The sequence below is a fragment of the Epinephelus fuscoguttatus genome, linkage group LG14 (assembly GCF_011397635.1).
Source record: "Epinephelus fuscoguttatus linkage group LG14, E.fuscoguttatus.final_Chr_v1".
Taxonomy (NCBI): Eukaryota; Metazoa; Chordata; class Actinopteri; order Perciformes; family Serranidae; genus Epinephelus; species Epinephelus fuscoguttatus.
In genome coordinates this window covers 26,635,282-26,649,108 of record NC_064765.1, presented here as the reverse complement: position 1 = coordinate 26,649,108, position 13,827 = coordinate 26,635,282, and the positions used below count along the sequence as shown (strand labels likewise).

The following is a 13,827-nucleotide window of genomic DNA, read 5'->3' as shown; positions in this document are numbered from 1 at the left end:
TAATACATAAGTATTGCCACATAAAGTCAAATGTTGGATGTTTACTACAAGGAAAAATTTAAAATCATATCCTAAAATCAGCCCACATGTCATTTAGATAAACCTATGTTAGCATATCTCAATCCAACTGAAGCGTTCAGAGCAGCTACACCAGAGCACTCCATCTCCAACATGCGTTAACACATGAATCTTTATGTATCGCAGATACCCGACTGGCACTCTAGCAGTGACTTCCTCAACCGGTGAGTTCCTCCCTCTCTCCCACACACACACACACACACACACATATACACACAGCGTTGTCTATAGGTCAAATGGGAAACATAAGACCAGGGTGGATCCGATTTTCCTACGGGGAGTGACAGTGAGCAGGCTGTGGAATCTTTTTAAAACAAGCCACGGGATTCAGGGTCAGTGGGTGGGCTGTTTTTATGATCAGGGAAAATACACCATGGACAACCAGGCTGAGACTCATACAGGGTACACAGAGAGATGGAGATAAACAGATGGTGACAGCTGTAGGGTAAAAAAAAAACCATACAGTTACTATCCAAGTGTGATGGTGTATCAATTGTTTAATGGTAAGGTATTAAGTTATCTTAGCTGATTCGTGCCTGTGGCTTTAGGAACTGCAACAACAGGGTTAGAAGTGATCTCCACCTACACAAGGTATCACTGCCCTGCTTTAGTCGAAGAATTAAAGATAAAAAAACAATAATTATTCCTAATAGATTCTCAAATATGTCTGAAAACTGGTTGTGATCAGTGCTTAAAGTATTAAAAATAGAGTAATCTCAGCTTAATCAAACCTCTACAGATAAATCATGGTGTTTGTTGCAGCAGTGCCAACCTTCTCACTCCCTCTGAATGCTAAATAAAATTAGAGCCTATTATTAAATTATATTCCTGTGTTTTTTTTAAGACATTGTTATCTCTCACACCACTGTGTCCGTCCCTCGCCATCCACCCCCAAGACACCTTCACACACTGCAGCATCTTTAGAAATGTCACTGTCATGACAAATCCTGATTCTTCTACGCTCCCAACTATAAATAACCACATCCCACTGCGAAAGTATGACGACACCCAAGGATTGCTGTTCCTCCGTCTCCTCATCCGTGGTCCCCTGTATCTCCTCTGGTCTTGGATGTAGGGCCCGAGGAGGTGTGACTCCCCACATTAACGCCGTGATCGATGACTAAATGCCTTGCACAATACCCCCCACCCTCCCCGGCAGTTCTATTCTAAGAGCCGCACACAAACGCGTGGCATCCGGTTTGCTGCACGCTCAATCAAAACACATTACTCACATTTAGGGTATATGGAGAGATGCTATTGTAAATCTTGCAGATACGCAGTTGACTCATCATCAGTGGAGGTTTATAAATGTGTGACGATGCAGGCAATGGGATTTGATCGACGGCGGATTTAATCAAGTGTCATATTCATTTTGGCTTGTTAATCCGTAAAAAAAAAAAAAAAAACTGTTTTCCCTCATGACAAAGCATAAAATGTGACAGTGCATCAATTTTATTTGTGAGCATCATTTGTCAAAACCATCAATTTAGTTATCTACAAAAAAATGCTGTGTGGGTGGGAAAGCAGAGCATGTCAACACAAGTATTTGAAGTTGCAACACCTGCAAAAAAAATCATCAGTATTTCTTTTAGCAAACTAGTAATTTAAAGGAGGTGACAAAGATGTGAGTATGGGTGATGTATGGATGACAGGAGGAGGAGAGCACCGAAAATACTGGCTATCGAAAGGCAGGAAAAACGAGCCGGAGACAATTCCATACCCTGAAATTGCAGGGTGAGGCCCAGCAGAGGTAAATCCAGTATTTTGAGCATTGGGAACAAGTTTCGTGTCTACCCATGCTGCTGTGGCTGGTTGCCAGACGCATTATCAGAACCACTTGCAAACCAACTAAATGCCAACCCTTAAACAGTCTCCATGGGATCTGTTGTGCACAGGCCATATCAAAATGAGCTGGGGTTGAACGTAGATGAAGATCATAGCTGGGAAGCAATAAGAATAGAAATTTTCAGGAGACACTTATGTCTGATCTAAAGCATGGCTCAATGAAGCTCTTTCAATCTATTTCAAATAATTAAGTGCTGACTTGCATTGTCTCTTTGTTCTCACAGGTATAATCAACCACAAATACGATCCTGGTCCTTCTCTCAAGCTGTAAGTATACTGTGATGGGTCAGTCATAAACGCTATCAGTCCCACTGACCAAAGAATGAAGTGGTCATACAGTTTGTGTGAGCTGTGCCTACATTTGTGCAACTGATTGAGTTAGTCCACCGTGCAGTGTGAGGAATGCCATTGGCCCTGGCAGGAGGAGGTGAAACTGAGAGCCTCAATTACAGCCTCATTACATTTCACACACAGATGTGACAACAAACACGCTTTGTCTTGCGCTCGCTATCAAACGCAAACCACCAGAGCAGTATACGGCAACGCAACGCGCAGATCATGTGATAGGTCTGGACTGAGGATGAGGCCTCTGTCAGGCTGAATCCACACCATGACACTTCCTTTTTAGTCATGTGGCTGAAGGGATGGCAATGTCAGTCAGTCCACCACTTTGGTCCAGACCAAAATGTCTGACCAACTATTGGATGGATTGTATGGACATTAATTTTGCCCTCACGATAAATTGTTACACTTTGGTGAATCCTTAAAGGGACAGTTCACCCTCAAATCAAAAAATACTATTATTTTCCCTTTTTCCAGTGGTACTATTTATCAGCCTAGATTGCTTTGGTGTGAGTTGCTAAGTGTTGGAGATATCAGCCATAGAGATGTCTGCCTTCTCTCAAATATAATGGAACTAGTTGGCACTCAACTTGTGGTGCTCAAAGTGCCAAAAAAATACATTTTACTCAACAGCAATGTCTCTTTCCAGAAATAATGACTCAGTTACTCAAGATAATCCACAGACCTTGTCGTGAGCAGTTTGATGTAGGAACTGTTTTCTGTCAACTGAACTACGCCCACCAACTGAATCACTGTGCATCTACTAGCTCACGTAGCACCACTGAGCTGGCTAACGCTACAACTCAGCCGAGGAAGACGCCATTAATGTTTATACCTTGCGCTGTCACAAGCACAAGCCTCTTGCCATGATTAAATGCACGCTTTCTTCTGCACTGTGATAGAGTTGGCAGGTGTATTTCAGTAGAAAGAAAACAGTTCCTACATGAAACTGCTCACAATAAGGTCTGTGGATTATCTTGAGTAACTGGGACATGATTTTGGAAATGTTGTAGCAGTTGAGTTTTTCTCTACGGCTGATATCTCCAACACTCGGCAACTCACACCAACACAATCTACAGCGATAAATAGCACTATAGGTTAAGAGTAGAAATATGTACTTTTGATTTTGGGGTGAACTGTCCCTTTAATGTTTCATCTTGCAGACCAAACATTTTCATTTCTGACCACGTAGCTACAAAACTGACAATAATCCCAGCTTTGCTTTGTGTTTAGTGCTAATTAGCAAATGTTAGCATGCTTACACAAGTAACCAAGATGGTGAACATGTTAAACATTAAACATGCTAAACATCAGTATGTTAGCTCAAAGCAGAGCCTCACAGAGCAGCTAGCATGGCTGCTGACTCCTTGACTTGTCCTCTTTCTCACTGCACGTGCTACAAGTGAAAACTGTTCCAACATCTACTGGCTGTGGCAGATGCGGAAATGAAATGAACAAACTAAAGATCCCCGTGCTGTCTTTGCACACACACAGAGGCCATATACCATGGTACCATGAGTTACTGTCAATCCCTTAGTGGCACGTATGACTCCACAGGGGGCTGATGGATTGGGCACAAAGTCAGTTGTGGCATGTGAACAAATCACATTTGTACAGATTTATGGTGAAACGGTGACTTGTAGCACCAAACAAGAAAACCTTGACCCCTCTGTCAGCATGTATAGGATAGAGGGGGGGAATACAGGGATGAATGGAGAACTTTACTGCTTTTGTTGGTTTGGATTATCTGTGAATACACCTGAATGGATACTTCTGATGCATAGAGGATAGGTAATTTATTTCAAATCCATTAACTGTCATTCAATACTGCATTTGGAGCTAGAATGACTCAGTGAGCACATTGAGCAAGAAAACTCTAAGGTGGTGACCAGTGCCAGGGCAACTGGGCAGTTACAAGCGGGGGACATGCAGCGCCGTCAAACTGAGCAAGCTTGAATTTGATATCATTTCCAGCCCTGCGCCCTTCCCCCATTACACTGTGTGAGATTCCCCTGCTGAATAATAGCCACTCTGTTTAACCCCCTCTCTCATTTCTCTCCGTCTCACACACACACTCACACACACAATTTCTGGGGGTGGGGTGGGGGGGGGCATTAGCTAAGTGCCGTGACAATTCTCAGCATGGATCATGATGGGAGATTCACTGCTACAATGGTGTGACCAATTTGCATTCCCGTGAATCCTTCAGGCCTTTGACACGAGTCGCAGGCAAAATTACCTCACTTCCACCCAAACACATCTTCAGCGAAATGCCCCTTTAAATCACCCTAAAGTGGCGTGCTGAGACTTTTTCCCTCATCACAGAAATGGGAAGAGTGTGAATTGTGTTGAAATCTTTTATTTAGTTCAACACATTTAATTGAAATGTCAGAGGGGAAGCTTTTGAGGGGTTTAGGGGTAACACAAGGGAGTTACTTGATATGGATGTGAAAGATAGGGTGACAAATGGGAGGGGAGGCAAAGAGGAAGCTACAGTGTGAGAATGTGAGAGATTTAAATGGGAGGGAGAGGGGGGGCTCCTCATAGTCACTTCATTCCACTCGCTGCATTACAATAGCGAGTGGAGAGAGAGAAGAGGCCCCTGTCTATTTAAGCAGAAATGAAATGGAGACTATAATAACGCAGGACTCAAGAATGTGTCTGCTGGTTTACCGCCATCCCAGCACAGGCCAGCGGAGAAGCAGAACATCCAAGCTTTGCACAGATACAGCTTGGGCAGTGATGTTATGGCTACAAACCCACTGAAGGGTGTTGATAGCCAGGCTGCAGCCTCCCCGGGTTACGAGTGGACTCTGTAATATGAAACACTTATTTTTCTCCCTATTTCTGGAGGAAAACATTGTGTCTTGTGAATTTGAACACAATAATAGGAAAATATGTTCTGTAGCACACATATAGCTGGGTCCCATCCTCCAGTGGCATCCAGTGGTGATGTGCTCATTTTTTTGACCTAGCACAAAGTCTTGTGAAACTAAAGTTTGCTGACAAGGGGGGAAAATAATGCTCCAAATTAAGGCAACATTTTGGCAAAGGTACAAATGGCATGTCCATTTTCAAAGGGGTCCCTTGAACTCCCACCTCAAGGTATCTGAATCAAAATAGGATCTATGGGTACATGAGTGTTCCCTAAACGTAATAGGGCTTGTTTTCAGTAAATGTTTTGTTCCTTATAATCAATTTGTACCCTCAAATTAAAGCTGTATTTGTCTTTTCAAGGAAAAGGGCAACCAGCCTATTTGAAGAACAATGAATCGCCTAACACAGTGGTTGACATAGTTTTTAACTAGCCTATACACTTAAACAGGATGATGGAGTGGGGTCCTCGAAAAGCGTGGAATGAAAAGTTTGGTTTTAATAATCACCATAACTAAATTAAAATAGGTGGAATAAATCAGTTGAAAGACTAAACCTTGTATGAAATAATACTGGAAGCTCTCTGAGGCCCTTCTATCACTTTAAAGGTGTAAAATGCTTTAATCTGACCCTACACCACGGTTAATCTTTAAACGCGGCTAGAACGGAGTGAGTAGCACTTTTTAGATAGGAATTGTGCAAATTTGCAGGAAAGCCCAATCAGTCTTTTTTCAGCATTGGCAGTATAAAAACAAAATCGGGGAGTGCAGCAAAATGCAGCCTGCCTACTTTTGGTGATATGGAATGTGCCTTTTTCTTGGCATTGGGGGGCGTGAGCAAGTAACAAAACATGTAGCTCAACGTGTAACGTAAACAGTGACATGGGGGGGGGGGAGCCGCGGCTAGTCAGTCCTTCGGCCCGTTCTTCACCGTCCCCGTCATCTGACGGTTAATGGCCTCTCTGTTTGTGAGGACAAGGAGGGCGCACAATTCCTTGTCTCCCCAGTTGCTCATCTTTACAGTGTCTGTCAGGTTTGTGTTTCCCTCTTGCTACGAGCTGCTCGCTAATTCCTGCTATCAGCTGTTTCCTGTTTATTCACCACCAGTGGCTTGCACGTGCGGCGTCATCAACAGCTCCTCCCACAAGTCTTCAACAGCCCCTCCTGTTGTGGAAGGCCGCCTCGGTCTGTTTAAATTAAAAGGGTTCCGCCAATATGACTACCCTATGAGGCGGAAAATTGGGCACCTTGGATCAACTTGCCAGTCCGGCTCTGTGTTTCTAAACGCTCGCAGCTTGCCGGCAAAACGGCCCAACATTCGCCAAAAATCTGGCAGTGTAAAAGGGGCTAGTGACTGCTTATGCTGCTGTCAGGTCTTTACCCAAGAAAGTGAAGTCAGGATAACAAAAACAAACTTGCTTTTTAAAAGAGAATTTCAAGAGGTGCATGGAGAAACATGGACAAAGAAAGGGAGGGCAGGGGGCCCACAGAGACTGCTTTTACATAGGGCCCAGAATTTGGTGCTGCACCCCTGGTGATATTCAATTCAATTTTATTTGCAAAGCCCAGTATCACAAATCACAATTTGTTTCAGGGGGCTTTACAGCATAAGACATCCCTCTGTCCTTGGACCCTTACAGTGAATAAGAAAAAACTCCCCCAAAAAACCTTTAACAGGGAAAAAAATCAAGAGGTGGATCCCTCTTCCAGGACGGACAGACGTGCAATAGATGTCCTGTGTATAGAACAGACCAACATAAGAAATTTACAGTAATCCATATCACAAAATGATACACATGATATGTGAACCTAAACTTGAGTTGGTGCACTCATTGGAGTTACTCTGTAAATGGCACATTCATGTATTGTGGCGATACAGGCCTATTTTTTGCAAGTAATAATTACCCAAATAGGTTTCTCGCACTGTAGACCCCAGTCCTGTATAAACTGTATTTATGTCACTTAATGTCGCTTAAACACAAACATCTTTTTGTCCCCTGAATGTTCAGTTTCTGACATTGTTCTGGTGCCTCTCAATGCTGCTACAAAACGGTAACTTAGCGACACTTAGTGGCCATGAGTGGGAACTGCAAGGACTTCCTGAGATAAACTAATCACTTCACTTCAATGTAAAACAATAACGATGCTACAACAGCGTAACAGGTTCTGTGGTCGTGTAAAATGTCCTCAAATGTGTGTCGAGTCAGTTTCAGTTTGGGTGTCACCCTGCTTGAGGCGAGGAAAGGGGGAGACACCCATTGAGGTCGTGAACTCACCTGAAACAAGCTGTGCTTTGAGAAATGCTCGCCAAAGTTTGGTCAGACTTTGAGCGGAGATTTCGGGTCAGTCTACAGTCGTTGAGATTATGGTGGCAGGTACAGTGACATTATATATTTTGTTAAACATGTCTGAAACCGATTCCTTTGTCCACAGGCGATGTTTTTAGCATGCTAGGCCCACAAAGCTAAACACAAGACATCACCGGGCTAACGCTACCAACCAGACTCCATGGTCATTTTTAAGGATTTAAGCATTAAAGAAACTCTCATTAACTCCGGCAAATTGCTTTTAAATGTAGGCGACAGTCGTTTAAATTGCCCTGAATCTTTAAATTACATGTTATTTAAATATTTCAGAAATACTTCGAAGTCATTTAAGTTATTTAACGTTTAAGAAAAGAAAGAAAAAAAGTTTTAGGTTGAAAAATTATGTTTTAACTTCAGCTTTCATATTTTAAAACACACTTTTTACACTTATTTTATGTTTGTGAAATTCATTTTTGAATTTGCACGTCTTTATTTGCTTTTTGTGTAGATTCTAATACCCATTGTTCATTTTTATTTAGTTGGTACAGCAACCAATTTGGCCCAAAATTCACAATCCAAAATGCGTTGCTTTGATTCTACCTCCTTCTGAAGAGCTCTATGTTCATTGTTTCTTTGATGATAAAGAAAATAGGTGCAGATCTGTGGCTGGCAAATAGCTGCCAACTAAATTGAAAGAAGCTATAAATTATGTGTGTGTGTGTATGTTTTGTTGCAGTCCAGTCAAAGATTGCATGTACATCTGCAGAAACATTTGTTTAGGGTGGATCTCAAATCTAAAATTACACTTGACCTTTCACATCTGCAAAAAAAAATCCAACAGGAACTTAACACACAACAGAAACACACACACTCCTCTCAGTCAGGCTTGTGCTGTGGTTCATGTGGTGATCATCATCAAGCTCCCACAGACAGTTAACTCAAACACCCGGAAAACGAGATGTGATGCATCTGTGTTGTGCAACACAGAGACACACTCTCACACACACACACACATATACTGATACACAGAGGTTTAGTTTAGATAAGAGCTGTTACCAGTGGTTTGCTGCTGTTGTGTGAGCTTAAAGAGTGATAGGAGATACTGATACGATCCTGTGTTTGGACTTGATGTGAATCTGTGAAGTGTTAAAGCACCAGGTATGAGTCTTCCTCGCTTCTTTTATTGTTCTCACTGGGGACGTTTGTAGATTGAGTTTGTGGTGAGTGATTGAGTGCGACCAACTGCAGCAGGACAGGAACTCGGGACCCTGTAACCAGAGCGTCACCTGTGCTTTTACATTTCCTGACCTCAAAGCTGGTTTTTCATGTAGTGCTATATCTGACATAGTATCATGTCAAGGTTGTGTGATAAATAGACTCTTGGAGAGAGTAATGGGGGGTTGAGATTTTTAATTGCTATGCTATCATACCCAGATTTTTGCTGTGTTGTATCATGGGAAGCTTTTCAGTGGTGGCAAGGTGTTAAACGTTTGGTGTTGTGTGCCTGTGAATTTCCCTCTGTCTCTCTCAGGCAGCTTTGTAACTTCACAAATAAGGAACTTGAGTTTGCAGAGGAAGTTAGTCCATAATCGCAACTAAGATGTCTCAATATCTCTCATGTCACTGTTTAGGTTGATAAATTGCAACAGAGTTCTTCTTTCTGGGCTTGGCATTGATAAAAGGCTATTTTTTGAGGTGTGATCCTACAAAGAAGACTTTTAATGGTGAATACTCTTAAGTAGTGTAGGTGAGGATGTGTCACAGACTAAACTGCTGACAGTGACCATTGTGACACCTAGGCTGTGAGTCAGTGCCACTCATGAGAATTAACTTTTTTAAAGTTTTCAACCATTTTCTGACGCTGCTTCCCATTTCCATTGAAGGATTAATGCTGCTTCTCACTTTCAATGCATTGTAACACTGTCGTTTTTTTTTTTTTCACTCTGAAAAACAGGAGAAAAAATTGAGAAACTCTCTGTGCTGTTTCCCCCATGACATCACTTCCTCTTGTCACGTTAGAGCAAAGTATTGCTCGTTTTCTGCCCATTTGTCGGCGGCGTAGCATTATTGCCAACCTGTGCGCCTGTGGGTGAAGTGTAACTTTTGGTTTCTTTCAACAGGCTGCGTTCCCTATATCTGTGCCCCCCTCCATGGCTGCCGATGACTACAACCCTGTAAGTGTTTCTTCCTTTTTTGTGTGTCTGGCCTTGTTGTCACAAATAATGAAATAGAAACCCTGCTCTCCATTTAATGGTCGAACTACTTCTGCTTCTCCTATTTTATGATGACAGAGTGAAATAGTTAGAGCAGCACAGGCTGGCTAGTCTTTAGTTTGGTTTCTCTCAGTGCCGTAAGTTTAATTTTAGTGGGAGCAGAACTGGTTACAAGAAAAGGAGACCAAAGAGCAAAGAAAGACAAAGCACAAGACAGAATGTCAAGATGAGGATGTTAGAGAGGAGGGGGGGGGTGTTAATGTGTGTGTGTGTGTGTGGAGAGATAGAGAGAACAGCAGAGAGAAAATGCATGTGACACTTGCAGTGAGAAACAGGATGTTCCAGACAGCCTCCTCTCCTCAGCTGTGGGGTCTGAGACTGTTGATGTGTTGCTCTCGTCTCCCGCCTCTGACTCTCTGACCTAACGTTTGCTTCCTCTGCTCTCCCCCTAAAGGTCTCACTCCGTCACAAATCCAAGAGGAAGACTCGAGGAGGTAAGCTGCTACCCTTGAGCTCTCATCACTTTGTCTCTGTGTGTGCCCTCAACTGTAATTTGGACCTTCAGTGGGCGTGTGCGAAGTGGCAGGGCAATTGGTGTGTGCAGAGGGCTTTAGACAATGCTCAGTTAGTTTCACTTCAGTTCCTCCCTGTTTTAGCTCTCTGTGCCAGCGTCTTGGATTCCTCTGAGAAGCTGACGTGACTTTTATCTTATCATTATCTCTAGCTGATTCATAACTCGAACAGGTAGGCTGATTGTGGCATAGCACTTTTGAGTTCTGCATGCTAAGCGGGTTTGGTCAGTGTTATTTTTAGAATTGATTTGGTCATTGATCAAACACAGTGACCTATTTCAGCTCAAATGGAAATGTTTTAGCTGTTAGGATTTCAGACTCTGCAGCTTGCTTCGTCTAATGCTATATGTGCGCTTAACTGTGGCTTTGCTTCTCTGTGGACAAAGGTGAGTTGGTCTCAGTGCGTTCACGTGCATGTGTTTTCTGTTCACAGGCAATGGTACAATGAGCAGGAGAAGGATCTCGGTCAAAGAGCTGGGTCAGCCGGACCATCAGGGCTGGCTGTACAGGAAGAAGGAGAGTAAAGGCTTCCTGGGTATCAAATGGAAGAAGTACTGGTTTGTGCTGAAGAAGACGGCTCTCTACTGGTACTCCAACCAGTTGGTGAGTGAAACAGACTTTCATCGAAGGACCTGTTTATGACGTAGGCATGTTCAGCTGCTGTCACAGCTCATGTAGTTCCTCAAACCCTGAGCTACGCAGATTACTCAATATAAATACCAATAAAGTTAGGTTTCTCTTTCTCCGTCATTGCTCACTTGTGCAGATCTCAAGTACTCTGTCTCTCTCAAATACAGACTTGCTTGTTATACTATATTGAACATGTTATTCAGCTGGTTTTCCACCACATGCTCTGATATATTCTGTCTCCCTCTCTCTTTTAAAGAATTAGCCTTGGGGTATCTATTTGTTAATGTCAACAATACTTTTGGACTGTCTGTGGTTAAAAAAACTGATCGTGAAAATATACTTAGATAGTTTTAGCAAACTTTACTCAAACAGGAGTAAACAGTGCATTTACAGCGGATTATCTTCAGCAGCGGATATACATTTGGTGCTTATTACAGCAGCAGGAAAGTGTTTGTGATATTGACTCAAGCTATATTACAGGGTTCATGTTCATTGTGATGAATGAACGACGTAACAGTGTGCGTCATCACTTCCACCAGGGAGGTTATGTTTTTACTGGCCCAGTATTCATGAAAGTAGGTGGAAGGGGGTAGCGTAGGCCAAGGTAGAACCCATTTAATTTTGGAGCAGATCGGAATCACAGGGTGGATACACAAATGGGCTCACTTGTTCAAAAAGTTTAATCTGGTTCACAATGGTCCAGATTTGGAAATCTCACGATTTGCTGCCCAGGATCAGCTAATCCATCTTGCTTTTGTGCTGGATTTTCAAAGGAACATTGGGTCGGATCGCCCTGATTCAGACACAGACTTTTCAGGGTTGCCAATCTAGATAGCCAGCACTCTAAATGGGACTACATATCAAAATGTAGGCAACCTGCCACCAAGCATGCTCCTATCTGATTGCCGAAATCCGATCAGATTATTTCTAAACAACTGGACCCTGAGGCAACCTGTATATGTAGTTGCTTAGACTTTATATATAAAGCAGTCATTATGGAGCATTCAGGGGCAGTGGTTTCATGGGAGAACCTGTACAATAGTATAGACATTTTTTTTCTCAAACTAAGGTGTGGCTATGGAAACATAAATACACACATATCATACAGCTAATTATACTCTAACTCACATCCAAATATCTGCAGTTAACTCCTCCAGAGAGACTTTACGAGAACAAGCCATAATATTGGACCCAGTTTAGAAGAACATAATAAAGGCACAGCTGAGATAGTGAGGCCTCAGCTAGGCACAATCATATTTTGACATTATCATAATAATTTTTCAAATACATCCAGACATACAGTCAGCATGGTTTGGATATCTGACTGTTAAGTTGAAATCCAAACTTGCTCGTCTGGTTCAGAAAGCCGTGAAGGTCATGGGGAAGAGGGAACACCAATCCCTCTAGACACTGTATGAGCACACAAGCACAGAGAATACTGTCTGACTCTTGCCACATTCTCCTAGCTGAGTACGAGCTTTGACCTTCGGGCAGAAGATGCAGGTTGTTCAAATTTAAACTGAACCGTTTTAAATAGTGCCAGCCTCAAATAAGATTTTAGATAATGTTGCTTGATGCTAAGGGGTTGTGTTGTGGTTTGCTTTTGGTGCTCTGTTGTGTGCTGGTGTTATGTGCAATATTGTTATGTGTAGTATGTGTTTTGGAAGGCAGCAATTCTTGTACAGCTTGAGTCCAAGACAAATATCCCCACGGGGACAATAAAGTATATTGTATCGTATAGCATCGTATCGTATCGCATCGTAATGTATCGTATCGTAGCGTAGCGTATCGTATACAGTATATAGTGGTTGCACTTGCAGATTTGCATATTATACAAGACTGTATTGTTTCCCTTGGCGGAGGTCTGCACTCTTGAGTGAAACCATGTTTACACCATGTCTAAATGTCAATAACTTGAAACACTTTTGCTCACCAGTGCTGGGCAGTAAGTCTTTGATGCAGTTTACAATGACATGCATTCAAACTGATTAAGTATAGTGAAATATAGACAGTGATTTTTTTTTTATTTTTTATTAAATATTAGGAAGGGTGATGTCTGTATTAGACAAAAAAAAATTCTATTCAAAGTACTGAAAGAATAAAAGAAAATGTGGTTTTAAAAAATGCAATTAACAATATCCTTTATTATGTTTAAAATGAAAAACAGAACTCAGTTTGCTATGGTGCATTTTATTAACATATGTATGAAGAAATGCAGTGACTAATTCATGTAACTTTTAGCAAAAAAGAAAAAAACCTGCAGCCCCAAATCAGATCCAATGTCAGGAAGGCAGTTTTTGCTATATTTATTTTAGCAAACCAGAGCAAAAAACAAAAAAATCCCTGACTCTTGACACAGCTTTAGTCTTTTTTAACACTTGTTGAGTCACAGACACAGCGTGAAGCATCGGAGGCTGCAGATGAGTCATACTTTTCTCTGCCATAGCTGTCTCCCTGCCAGTCTGTCACTGCAGGAACCGCCGGGCAGTCTCACTGTGTTTCCTGAACGTGACGTTGTTTGAAATAACCCGACAGACTCTGATACAGGCATTCTTAAATGACGTGCTTGATTTACTGGCACCATGACCTCAATCAGATCTACTATATGTCACCATCACATGGTGAGGACAAATAGAAGAAGTAGCCTGCTGCAATTCAATGTTAGGTGTCATGGTGAAGGAAGTGGTTTTACATCATCCGTTGGTTTTAACATACACCTTTTTTTGTCTGTTTGTGTGTTGCAGGCAGAAAAGGCTGAAGGCTACATTGACCTCACCAACTTCATGATTGACAGAGCCATAGAGTGCAAGAAGAAACAGTAAGCGCACAGTTCAGTTTTCAGTTCATCGTAGTTAGATAGCAATGATAAGCCGCCCACAAGTGGTTTGAATTCAAAAGGAACTATGTAATCTACTTTTCTGGGACCTGAATGACACAGAAATAGCTCCCACACACAGTGATAGGAAAT

The 13,827-nt window shown here is 42.2% G+C and overlaps 1 protein-coding gene across 3 annotated transcripts in view; it reads left to right on the top strand.

The window, feature by feature from the left end:
* LOC125900765 (connector enhancer of kinase suppressor of ras 3-like) overlaps window positions 1-13,827 on the top strand; it is a 56,334-nt gene that overhangs the window by 37,500 nt on the left and 5,007 nt on the right. Inside the window, exons 14-19 of one of the 3 annotated variants that reach the window (XM_049595977.1) lie at window positions 205-242; window positions 2,148-2,190; window positions 9,565-9,618; window positions 10,112-10,151; window positions 10,663-10,832; window positions 13,604-13,677. In XM_049595977.1, coding sequence (XP_049451934.1) covers window positions 205-242; window positions 2,148-2,190; window positions 9,565-9,618; window positions 10,112-10,151; window positions 10,663-10,832; window positions 13,604-13,677 — 419 coding nt within the window. Of the gene's footprint in view, window positions 1-204; window positions 243-2,147; window positions 2,191-6,479; window positions 7,514-7,824; window positions 8,603-9,564; window positions 9,619-10,111; window positions 10,152-10,662; window positions 10,833-13,603; window positions 13,678-13,827 lie in introns of those variants that run through there. The other 2 variants (XM_049595979.1, XM_049595980.1) reach the window with 2 other exon arrangements.